Genomic DNA, 12983 nt, shown 5'->3' with positions numbered 1-12983 from the left:
AATATATTTTATAATAAAAATAATTTAATAATTTAATACATCACATCAAACTAAATTAATTTATAAATTTTTGCAAATGATAGCACAGTTGATAACGGAACAAGTAATGCAAGAAACGAGGGATTCTCGAGAGAGTAGGAAAGTCAGAAGCCAAAGGGACGTGGCCAACAGTACCAGGAGAAGCGCGTATGCGGAAACTGGAGAAACTCCTCATATCCTAAGTATCTACAACCTTAATACACCCATTATGATTGCTTAGAATGTCAATGTAATGATTCGAAGAAGAGCATCGGACAGCCAACCAAAGCCAAAGAGCCTAAAGCGGAAAGGCCAGCTCAGACCAGAGCCTCAAGAATTCCGAGGAAGAGTTGCCTCATCGTTCACATTATTATTATTATTATTATTATTATTATATAAAGAAATAAAAACATCTATCGTCGCTGGATGTAGTGAGACATCAAACGCTGGTGGTGGTGCATCGTTCATGTATATATAATATTGCTGATCTCCACATATGCTTGATAGCCTTGTGTAAATATTATATATAGATTCCGAATCCTCGAAATCATTTTCTTGTTCCGCTTCAGACGTTAGATTCAAAGTTGAAAAGGCCACGCCTGTTTACAGACATACGTACGCCTTTTTCTCGCTTCCATATTCCTCAAAAGTTGAAACCACCACCACATCTCTCCAGAGAATTCTGAAGAACTACATCTACTACCTTCCTGATTCCCACTCTGTATATTTGTTCTCAGGTCAGTCTCTTCTTCTTCTTCTTCTTCTTCTTCTTCTTCACTTGTATTAATCTATCATCTTATTTTTCCATTTATGTATTCTTCCTCTAATTCTTGTTTGAATCGATTTCAAATCCTTCTTAAATTTTTTGTTGGTGTATTAACTATAAAAGGCAAGAGAAACGCGGGGTTTTCCTTGTAAAACCTATATTCCGGAAACTTTTCTCTTTTAATTAAATTCTCGAGTGCGTCTAGTAGCTTTTTATTTTTTTCTGATTTAGGCGTTTTTGCTATGCATTGACTTTCTTCTGTTAATTTTATTTCTCTGAAGAAAACTAGAACAAAAATGGCATCGAAGACCATAAATGTTCATCAATTGAATGCCTGAGGTATTTAATCTTCAAGCCGATTTTATTCAATTAATGAATGGAGTGGACACTTGGCACGATTTGGGAACATGCTAGTGTTGGGGAAATCATCCAACAGTTAAAGCATGGTCTATTGACTTTAATGGTGGTTGCCTACATGTCGAGTTCTTGGCCAAGTGATTGATGAACTTAAATTCTGACACTTTCTTTTCTTTCGGAAAGAACAACTGTGCCGTTTTTCTTTTGTTTGAGGTGGTATGAGTATAGAGTTACGAAGGAAGCCGTGGGACAACAAGTTTGTGAATTGTTTCTAATGTGCTTCTCCAAAAATCTCAAGAATATTCAATGAAGATGGATTTGTTTATGTTGACACTAAAGGCTTATTGTTGAGAAGTCTCACGCGGCTTAGAAACAAACTCATCTCGGGTTTTATAAGGAGTTATCTCACTCCTTTTATTAGGTCTTTTATGAGGAGAAATGAGTATTTTTACATGATATCATAACCAGGTTAACCTATAACTAATGATGGGCTCCTGCGACCTACTCACGATAATGATACCGGAAATACCGGGCCACATGTGAGGGGGCATGTTGAGAAGTCCCATACGGCTTAGGAACAAACTCATCCTGAACTTTATAAGGAATTACCCCAATCTTCTTATTAGGCTTTTTATGAGGAGAAATAGATATTTCTACGCTTATATCCTAGTGGGATCGTTTTAAATGTAAACGCTACGGCCTACAGTTATGAGACGAGATGCAAAGCCTGATTCTGTTAGAAAGTCTGTCCCTCAATATCACCGGTGGTTCTCTCTAATCCTTGAATTTCTGCATAAACCATAAAGCATTTGCCTCCAAGAGTTGGCAATTCTTTGAGTCAACGTGCTGTCCTGCTTGAGATTTGTAGGATTGCTTCATCAATCCCGTTAAAGTGGTTCTGTATTGGGTTTCCGCTTTACATTTTTATCAGAAATGAGCTGGGTTTTCATCAATAAGTCGATCCAATTAGTATAAACTAATCATTAAAAAGCACAATTGAATACGTAATAGCTTCAGTATTTTCTTTATGACCGTGAGGGTGATTAATCTGCTAATAGCATTCAAACTTGTTGGTCGAGCAAATTGTATAGTAACTGCTGAAGTGATTTTCTTGTTTCCATTCTTGTTATTTTAACAAGTATTACCCATGATAATGTTATTATGTGTATGATTAATCTACAATGTTGTCCCGCTTTTTTACAGCTTAAGCTTTTAGGGCTTATTTTGACCATTTCTATTTTATTTGCGCTCATTTAAATGATTAGACTGATTTCCTTGTAACATGATATCTTCTTGTTGTTACCATATGGCATATTACTGATCACTCAACTGGTAGTCTGTTTTGCAGTTCATGGACATCTTTCTTCTTATCCAATAGTTGAAGTCAATGGCTACTTTCTGAATTGATCAGTATGTATCGTTGAAATGAAGCAGACTGGTTGAGGGTTTTCAGTTGTCTAGATGAGTAAACACCACGGAAATAGCCATTTACCATATTGATAGAAGTATTTTAGTAGATTCTTGCCACTGAGATTTGACTTCTTGTTTCAACTTTGAGGGAAATAAAAAGATCATCTTTTCATCTAGATGTAGAGTTTATGTGATTATTCTAGATGATCTTTACTCAACTTGAACTTAGAATCTCCGTGCTTGTTGTTTCCTTGTAATGCACCAATCTAGTGTTTGCTCACCCCCAATGACACTTTAAATTGTAATCCTTGTATCTCCAACTAATTTTAAAATTCCATCATCAAAAGTTGTGATAGTGTTGGGCCAGATTGCATTTGTCAGTTTCATAGGTGGATGAGGGTTGGGCTGCCATCTAAGACCATGAATCACAATATTTTCATATCTACCAAAGAAAGTGAGGCTACCAGAAGAGTCACACAGTCATATTATGCTACCGTCTCCCCTATACGCAATTTTTTGACTGTGGAATCAGAGGGCAGATGTTTATTGGCTAGTGAATGTTCATCTTCACGTCCATCTCCTTTCATACAAACAGAATCTCTAAGTTCTGCTTGTACACAAGCATGTACTGTCCAACCTCAAAAGTATCGTTCAGAATCTGGACAAAACAGTCCTCTGTCTCCTGGTCGTCATGACCAAAATTCTAAGAGCACATTTTCACGTTCATCCTTGTTCTGTACCAGTTTATACCAGTCTTCTTCATCAAGCTCTGAAACCCATAGGCAGCTTGGAAATCTACCGTTTCTTCCACATCCTCCATCCTACAACCAGTCCGTTGTTTCTGCCGCTGATTCAACCAAAACCCCATTGCTTTTCAGTGAGGATATGGACGATCAATATGATGAGGAGCATTCAGAGGCTCTTGTGACAGACTTCCTTAATTTGCCTGGAGATGCTTCTCGTGTAAATTTTGCAAATGACAGTCTAGCACTTACTGAGCAAATGGAACTACATTTTTTGCCTGATGATCTTCACATGGCTATCACTGGCCATGGAGAAAGTCCCAGGCTTGATGTAAGTACACTACTGCGACTAACTACATCCTGTTATATGCACACTCACATGCACACGTACAAGCATGTATATGTACTAATTAGATTTTCTTTTTACACTATAGTTCCTTCTAGTGGCCAAGCAACACTACTTGGTTCTGGAACTAATGTGACCTAATTGCTCAAACAATCAAACTTCTGACACTTGCACCAAAATTTGGTTACAATAAAAAAGAATGGAACGAATGAGGTTTTTCTTTTTGGGTCAAACAGAAAATCTCGAGGGGCCAATTTTACTTGTGCATCCATAATACATGTGCATTTTCAGTTGGAACTGCTGCATTTTGTTCTATTCACTAGTCCTTACTTTTGAGAACTGTTGCTTGATCATATAGGAAATTTATGAAACACCACCAGCTTCATCAAAAAATTCAAAACCAGCTATAGGATTGACATGCAATCGAAGTTGTCTCTCCGTGTTGCCAACTCTTGATGAGGAATCAAGTTTGCCATCGCCTGGTTCAGCCACTGTGCACAAGCCAAGAATGAGATGGACACCTGAGATCCATGAATGCTTTGTGGAGGCTGTCGACAAGCTTGATGGGGCTGAAAGTAAGCAAGCTAGTTGGTCGATTCTACTATACAAATGTAGATGTGAAACAATGCTCAATCTTATTAACAACTATCAAAGTTTGATGTCTTATCATCTTTCTGATCGCAGTCTAATTTGTTTGGTTTGAAATGTAGAGGCTACTCCAAAGGGTGTGTTGAAGCTTATGAATGTCAAAGGCCTGACTATCTATCATGTGAAAAGCCACTTACAGGTACTTACATTTACATACAACTGCTGAATTAGATGGAATGTAGACTGAGCCACTATTCATATTGAGCCTATACTGTTATATGTCTTTGCAGAAATACCGTCTTGCGAAGTATATGCCAGAGAAAAATGAAGGTAAGGAACATGAAATCTTAATAAAATTATGCTTATTTTCATTATCATCTTCATCTTCTAAATTATGAAATATGTGAATGTATACATTCCTAGCTTCAATTAGTACAAGCCATATCACATGTAATTCAGCAGTTCAAACCAGATTCGTTTAAGCCCTACTGGTATTGCCTGTCCAGTAGAATATAAAGCAATTGACTTGCCAAGATAATCCCATTTTACCATCTCCTTGATTGGTCTGCTCACCAAAAAGTATTGTTGCATGGCCAAATCCTGCATTGTCTGTCAATTTGACATCAATATCACTGATTCACTACAGTACTTTATATACTGGTGTGATTTCCTTATCAGCTAGTAAAGCTTTGATCTGCTTCTGAATATGGCAATTAATTGTCTCTTGTTTTTATTATTTTCCAGAGAAGGCTTCTGCCTCTGAAGAAAAGAAAGCAGCTTCAACTAGCAATGAAAGTGATGGACGTAGAAAAGGGTAATAATTTTAAGGGGGAAAATACACTTTGCACATTCTAACTACCAGGTCTTTTACATGTTACTCCATAAATTGCCAAAATTGACATATTTGACCCCCTAACAATTAAAAACTGGAAATTAGCAGCCCCGTTCAATTGTGACTGTTAACATGGATGAAAAATAAGTGAAATGACACAATTTTGATGGTCAAATCTTAATGGAAGGTACACATTGCAACTTTTTGGTACCCTGAGCATGCAGTATTTCAGTTTTGGTAGTTTAGGGTACAGAGTGTAAAAGGTCTGGTAGTTATAGTGTGCAAAGTGTAAAAGGTCCGGTAGTGTGCAAAGTGCATCTTTTTCTAGTCGTCTTCATTTTTGTTTATGAGATAAGATATATTCTGTGTTGATGTGTGCGCTTCTCTGTAGTGTGTATGTATTTCATCTTTTCTTCTGTCAAACAATATGTGAAAATTTCTGACTTGGATTGTGAATATGTGATAGGAGCATTCAAATCACAGAGGCTCTGCGCATGCAAGTGGAGGTTCAGAAGCAGCTGCATGAACAACTTGAGGTTTGATTTATGCTTATTGTAGGAATCTGGCTTTTTGAGTTTTGAAATCCAATAATCCATAATTGCACGTCTTGGTTTCTTTTCAGCTGTGTAATGTAGCCTGAAGCTTTCATCATCTATGGTGCATTAGCTCTATGGTCTGCAATGTAATTTATTCTCCTTCATTTCTTCTGACTGTTTCTATATCCCCACACAGGTCCAACGGGACCTTCAGTTACGCATGGAGGAACACGCAAGGTACTTGCAAAAGATCTTGGAGGAACAACAGAAAGCTGGCATTGCCTTGATTTCTCCTCAAACCATGTCTTCACTGACTAATACATGCCAAGATTCTGAACTGTGGCCTTCTTCTGTATCAGCTGGTTCGTCACCCCCACTTCCTGCCGAATCCAAAACTGATTCAACTTCACCTCTATCATCCTAGTATAAATCTACCAAAAGTGGTGATTCAAAGCCACAACCATGCTCATAGAGGCTTCGTCTGGAAGAGAAACAAGAGTCAGGTTCAGATGAGGCCGCAGTTGGACTTAAAGATGCTGTGCCATGACGTGTTATCTCTAGTATTTGCATCATCCCCAAAATGACCCAACTCCTGTAAATCCGTGAATCGCATGTAAACTTGTAATTGAAGTAATATTTGTTTGATTTGTATTGCTTGACATTTGTAGTACTTCAAAAGGAAAAGAAATTCAATTGCTTTGGTTAACTTTGAAATCTTATGTTGTGTTTACAGTTCCTGCTTTGTTAATCAGTATTAGTACACACTGTGATCTTCAGCTGAACTTTGGTTAACTTTTGAATTTCTGTAATGAATAGAATATGGTCATGGTTTTCAAGATTGGTACAGTTCCTTTAGCATTCATGCCAAACTCCTGCTACTGATTTATTTTAAAATTTTAAATATACAAATTGTTCAATTTCATTGGCAGCCATGAGAACTCAAAATCAGCCACTCAGACTGCAACCTTGGATTTTCAATCATGGCTACTCAATTGATTTTTTTTTTTTTTTTAAGAAGAGGACGGTACCCCAAATTTTATTGATAGCCCTCACTTATGGCGGAGGAAAACCGTGGTTACAAACCCAATGCATGGGGGTTACACATATTCAACAAAAACCAAACCCATGCATCAAAACTAAAAAACAACCCAACCACAAAAACAACTCAATAAAATAATACATAATAAAACCATGAACAACAATAAAGAAAACGAGTGAAAACCACCTGTAAGAGAAAAACCAACAAAAAATATCAGCTCAAAAGAAATAAAAGGAACAAACCAAAGGAAACTTACTTAAGCCGAAGATAGGGGAGACCAAGTCTGTCCATACGGAGAAGACCTTGAATGTGACCTGTCAACTTCTCGCTATTATTGGTCCAGTCCAAACTCACACCCTTCGCACCCTGCTTAGCTAAAAAATCCGCAGCAGCGTTTCCCTCACGAAAAACGTTGGACAAACGATACTCCATTCCACGTAAAAGACCCTGCAGCTCTTCCCAGAAATCCTCTAAATACCAAATATTACAAGCTCCTTTGGTAATCCAATTAACAAGTAATTGAGAGTCTGTCTCAATCTCAATCCTACCAAAACCTAGGTGACAACACCTTCGGACGCCCTCCACTAAACTTCTCAATTCAGCATAATTATTAGACCCCTCATCCATGAAAATAGAGTAAGCAGCATGCAGTCTACCACAACTGTCCCGGATCACCCCCCCAGCACCTGCCGGCCCAGGATTCCCTAAACTACTACCATCCGAATTCAGCTCCATCCAACCTTGAGGAGGTCGGAGCCACCTAACCACACGGGCTTTCTTGTGCTTAGGAACTAAAATCGAAATGTCCAATCTCTGTAAAATATTCACATCCTGGGGAGAAATTTTAGACACTTTCATGATAAGAGAGATAATCCTCCGAATCCAAAGCTTAATGACATGCCAGAGAGACTGAACTGACTCAAGTTTCTCCTCAAACCTCGCTTTACAACGCCTATCCCAAAGTTTCCAAGATACAATAGAAGGAATAAGGCCAAAAATAATCCGTAACTGAGAAGAGTTACCAGCACGACGGAACCAGAAATTTGTTTGCTCCTTCCAGGTCTGAAAAACACCCATATGAACACCTAAATGGGTCGCAGCTAGACGCCAAATTTGTCTAGCAAAATCACCTGTACACAACACATGATTTAAATCCTCCGTATGACCCTTAACACAACAATTGCATTTAGAGACCATAGGAATGCCAATATTCCTAATTTTATCATCTACACTCAAACAATTATGAGTTGCTTTCCACATCATGATAGAGATTTTTTTAGGCAAGTTGTTGTGCCAAATCCAATGGGCCCAAGGAAGAGGAGACGCACGAATACGAATATAATCCCAAGCACTTTTAGTCTCAAATTGACCATTATTACCCTTCAACCAAACAAGAACATCATTCCCTTCCTTTCTCCTAGCCAAAAACTGATATAACTCAAGAGCTTTACTTTCCCCCACTAATCTCTCCAAGAGAGGAATATCCCAACCATCATCCACCCGACACTCTTTGACTTTCAACAAAGGATGCTCAATCACCTGATGATGAGTAATGAGCGGTCCACCAACCTCCCAATTATCATACCAGAAAGATATATTACCCTCCCTAACCAGCCATTTAGAATTATTCAGAACCTCAGGAATACTACGAACAATAGATTTCCAAAAACGAGTACCCTTATTAGGATTCAATAAAGATAAATGATTACCCTGCACATACTTACCTCTAAAAAACTCAGTCCATAAAGATTGGCCCTGAATGAGGCGCCAAGCAAATTTCATATGTAAGGCCTTTTGAATGTCTCCAAAATCACGAATACCTAATCCTCCTTCCTCCGTAGGAGTACAAATAGAATGCCAGGCCACCCACTTACGTTTACCTTTGCCATCAGAAGCACCCCAGAAAAAAGAACTAAGAATCCGATTCAACGCCAAAAGCACCCCTTTAGGAACCTGTAAAACAGCAAGAAGATGAGTGGCCATGCTAGACAAAACATGTCGCAAAAGAATTACCCGCCCACCAGCAGAAAGCAATTTCATTTTCCAACCTGCAATTTTCTTACTCACTTTCCCGAGCAATTCACCAAAATCACAAACCTTAAGCCTACCAATCACGATAGGAACACCCAAATACTTGAAAGGAAAAACACCTTCCGAAAAACCAGTAATACGAAGCATGGAAGCTATTCTAGAGGGATGAATCCTCTTGCAGTAGAAAATAGCACTTTTGTCTTTATTAAGAACTTGACCTGTCCAAAGCTCATAAACATGTAAGACCTCCATCAAACTTTTCATAGACTTATTACCACCATTAGCAAAAATGACAATATCATCGGCATACATAAGATGGGAAATAAGAGGCGTACCTCGAGCCTGAGTGAATTGACCAATTTTACCATACTGAAAAGCGACCTTCAAAAGAAGAGACAAAACCTCTTGCATAATAATAAATAAATAAGGAGAAAGATGGTCACCTTGTCTCAAACCCCGTTCCCCTTTAAAAAATCCTAAAGGAGTACCATTCATCATAATAGAGTACCAAGGGGTGGAGATACACAAATTAATGAGGTCGCAAAAATGAGAAGAGAACCCAAAAGAATCCAAAACATGTAAAAGAAAACTCCAATTCACTCTATCATAAGCCTTAGACATGTCAAGTTTAATCATAACATTACCCCCGTGAGATTTTTTATTAATAGAATGAATCATCTCCTGGGTGAGACTAATGTTTTAAAAAATACTACGACCAGGAATGAAAGCTCATTGCTCCTGAGAAATCATCTTAGAGAGAAGATTAGTCAGACGACCCACAATGATCTTAGAACAAATCTTATAGAAAACAGAGTACAGACTAATAGGCCTGAAATTATCAAAACCCTTAGGCTTATCAACTTGGGAATCAACACAATAAAAGAAGCAGTATAAAATCTCGGAAGAGTTTTATTTTGAAAAAAATCAGAAATGGCTTCCAATAAATCATTTTTAACAATATCCCAACAAACCCTAAAGAAACCATAACCAAAACCATCAGGACCCGGACTGCTATCAATAGGAATACTAAAAAGAGCAGTTTTAATGTCCTCAATAGAGGGGATACTACAAAGCATCAAGTTCTCAATATCAGTAATCACAGGTAACAATAAATCACCTAAATAGGGTAACTCACCATTGCTACACTCACCCAAAAAATTTTTGAAATAATTAACAGCCTCTTGGTGGATAGCAAAAGGAGAATGTAAAAGGGTGCCATCCGCCAAACACATATCAGTAACCCTTTTATGAGCTTTGGCTTTCAAATAAGCATGAAAGAATTTAGAATTTTGATCCCCATCTTTAAGCCAATTTTTTTTGGCCATATGAGAGAGGCGAATATCTTCGCGACCCTTCCAAGTTAAAAGATCCAGATTAGTAGCCAAAAGATTATTATCATCCTCCACTGAGAAAGAATTTTGAAGGCGAGATTCCAGGTTATCAATACGAGTCTCAAGATCACTAATAATTACATTAGTTCTCCCAAAAACACGTTGATTCCAATCTCTTAAAGCAACCTTAATCCTTTTCAGCTTAAAAGATAACTTAGATAACCCGGAACCAAGGCCCTCCTGATTCCACACCCCCTCAACAAATCTAAGAAAATCAGCATGATCAGTCCACATATATTGAAAACGAAAAGGACTAGGCCCATACCTGAAGGGATCATCACCCATTTGGAGAACCAAAGGAGAATGATCTGAAGACGTGCGAGACAAAACTTGATAAAACATGTTAGGATAACAATTAAGAAAATTAGTATAAAAAAAACAACGATCTAACCTTGCCCAGCTACGGGCCAAGCCTCTCTGACCATTACACCAAGTCATCTTCGAGCCTTTGGAACTCATATCAAGCAGACCACAATTTTGGATGCACAGATTAAAGTCTTCCATCGCTGCAAAAGGACGAGCTCGGCCTCCCTTCCGATCAGAATCCTCTTTGATAATATTGAAATCCCCACAAATAAGCCAAGGGTAGTTACTATTACTATAAGCAACCAAGTCCTCCCAAAGAAACCTCCGCTCTAATGAGTTGCACTTAGCATGCACAATAGTAAGGATGAAAGTAAACCCATTCTCTTCAACTTTCACTGAAACAAATTGATTAGATCCAGCCAACCATTGAATAGTTACCGAGGCATTCCACAAAAGCCATATTTTCCCATTATGCGCCTCATTAGTGACAAAAAAATTACAACCGAAGGCCTCCAAATATTTGGGAATTTTGTCTTCCAACAGAAAAGGCTCAGCCAAGGCTACAATATTAGGCCTATAGATTTTAATAATTTTTTTCAAACGCGATTTAGAAGAACCAACTCCTCGGACATTCCAAAAAATAATTGGACTAATCATAAATTAAGTTTGGAGGGGCGAGTGATAGCCCGAGTAGAGTTCCTTTTTTGAAACGTACGTACCGTTTTCCAAGGTTTTTCAGAATCAGAGCAATAATCTTTTCGCATGTCATCTTTCAGCTTGTCTCTATCAGGTTCGCCTTCCGATTGTGCCTCATCAACTTCTTTCTCAGCCAAAGCAGCAGAAACATTGGAAATAAATTTTTCCACTTGAGCACCTTCATTAATCACGGTTATCCGATTTTTAATCTCACTAAGCCCATCCTCATTTAAATCCGTAACTACCACTAGCTGATTATTCTTGCATGAGTCCATCTCCCCACCTATAATCTCCAAGTCCAAGCCCAATGTAGGTTGACCCATTATCTGAAGGATCGGGCCCGTAGGAGCAACGGATGGTTTCTTTTCATCCCCGAGAGTGAGCGGCACAAATTCTGGGCTTCCAACTCGCAGCCCATCACCAATCCGCATCCCATCCAGCCCATCACAATCATCTTCTACCTCCAACCCGTCCTTCCCTTCATTACATGCCGTGTGGAATTTATGTTTCTCAGTAACTACCGGAGCCTCTCCGACCGTATCCATTGAGCCTTCCAACTTTTGAGAATTTTCTGTTGGGTTCTCATCCTTTCTCACCCATTTTTGTCCACCCTTTAACGGTTTCTTCTTCTCACCCATCATGCGGCATGTCCTCACATTGTGTCCTTGACTTTTACAGAAAGAGCAATAAGCTGGCAATGTTTCAAAGACCACTTCCTGCCTCCTACTTCATGGAACCCCGGGTTTACCGATCCAAAAATGAGAAATTGGCTCCTTTGAAGAATCAACTTGAAGACAAACCCGAGCCCCATCTGTTCTCGTCGCACAAACCGTAGAGTTATCACATCGGACGAAGCTTCCTATTGGTGCAGTGAGCATCTTTAAAACCGAAGGCTGATAAAGATTTGGAGGGAGACCTGGTAAAAACACCCAAACCGGGACACACGGCGGTTCAAAACTTTCATCAAAATCCGGTGTCCACGCAAAAGGACGGTAGAAAACTCCATTAATCTCGCATGACTCTCTGGACAAAGCCTTACAGAAATCTACTTCGTTGGCCATCCGAACAAAAACATGTCGCGGTCGTTGCATAGCAGAAATCACTGGCATGTTAGACAGTCCCCATCGGCTGCGAATAAAAGAACGTACAGCATCGAGTGAAGGTCTCTGTCGGAGGAATTTAAGGACAATAGAATACCGAAACGGTTGAGCAGTTTTCTCAATCTCCTCCGCTGTAAACGTGAAGACCATTTCACCATCAATGGTTTTAGGGTAACGGAAAGGGACTTCCATCTCCGGAAGTGGCTGGGGAACTGCGGAAACTAGATCAGAAAAGGACCTTGGCGGGGCTGCCAGAGGTGGCGAGCCCGCAATGGCCGCCATGCAGCCGCAAGATCGACGTAACGGAAGCAAAAATCCAAACGTAAAAAACCCTAGCAGGCGTTTTACGTATAAGGAAAGTACCACCCTGCGTATGAAGTGCTTTAACATGATCAACATCAGGTCCTCTCTCTCTAACAGAATGAAAAGAAACTATTACAATCATCAATAACATTCATGACAATTTGGTACATTGAAAAAATCTGAGATCAGCCCACGACCAGCTCGTTATGGAAATCTTAGTCCTTGTTCAGCGGCTTCAGCCCGTCTGATTTTCACCTTCTAACTCGGGCCAAGCTCAGTCTAAAACGAAGAAAGTCTATATCATAAGTTAAATATGATATAAATAATTAAATCTATATTTTTTTTATTAATTTAAATTTAACTTTTTAAAGATATTTTATAATTTTACATGATCAGAATAAAATATAAATTTGGCAAACATATAAAAATAGTATTAAAAATATAATATAAATAATTAAATTGCTAAGCTTAATTTTTAAATTTTTTTTTTTTTTTGGATAAATCAACATTTCACAACCTAT

At 38.7% G+C, this 12983-nt stretch overlaps 3 protein-coding genes across 4 annotated transcripts; 1 reads left to right on the top strand and 2 right to left on the bottom strand.

Moving 5' to 3' along the window:
• Positions 1-119: 119 nt before the first annotated feature.
• LOC108984001 (myb family transcription factor PHL6-like) lies at positions 120-6342 on the top strand. 2 transcript variants are annotated; one of them, XM_018955817.2, is made up of 8 exons: positions 120-755; positions 2490-3625; positions 3999-4215; positions 4351-4427; positions 4519-4558; positions 4973-5042; positions 5527-5596; positions 5793-6342. In XM_018955817.2, exons 2-8 carry the CDS (start codon positions 2945-2947, stop codon positions 6018-6020), a joined length of 1383 nt encoding a protein of 460 aa, XP_018811362.1. In that variant the 5' UTR covers positions 120-755; positions 2490-2944; the 3' UTR covers positions 6021-6342. The 2 variants fall into 2 exon arrangements, with proteins under 2 accessions (XP_018811362.1, XP_018811361.1); XM_018955816.2 differs by having other exon boundaries at positions 2478-3625.
• Positions 6343-10504: 4162 nt separating this feature from the next.
• LOC108983998 lies at positions 10505-11710 on the bottom strand. Its single transcript, XM_018955812.2, has 2 exons — positions 11083-11710; positions 10505-10605 (listed from the first exon to the last, which is right to left on the bottom strand). Exons 1-2 carry the CDS (start codon positions 11698-11700, stop codon positions 10513-10515), a joined length of 711 nt encoding a protein of 236 aa, XP_018811357.1. The 5' UTR covers positions 11701-11710; the 3' UTR covers positions 10505-10512.
• A 77-nt stretch (positions 11711-11787) lies between these two features.
• Positions 11788-12441, bottom strand: LOC108991550. Its single transcript, XM_018965848.1, has one exon. It carries the CDS (start codon positions 12439-12441, stop codon positions 11788-11790), a length of 654 nt encoding a protein of 217 aa, XP_018821393.1.
• Positions 12442-12983: the final 542 nt, after the last annotated feature.

Source organism: Juglans regia, chromosome 7 (genome assembly GCF_001411555.2).
Source record: "Juglans regia cultivar Chandler chromosome 7, Walnut 2.0, whole genome shotgun sequence".
Lineage (NCBI taxonomy): Eukaryota > Viridiplantae > Streptophyta > Magnoliopsida > Fagales > Juglandaceae > Juglans > Juglans regia.
Note: the sequence above shows the minus strand (reverse complement) of the source record. Positions and strands in the feature narration are given on the sequence as shown.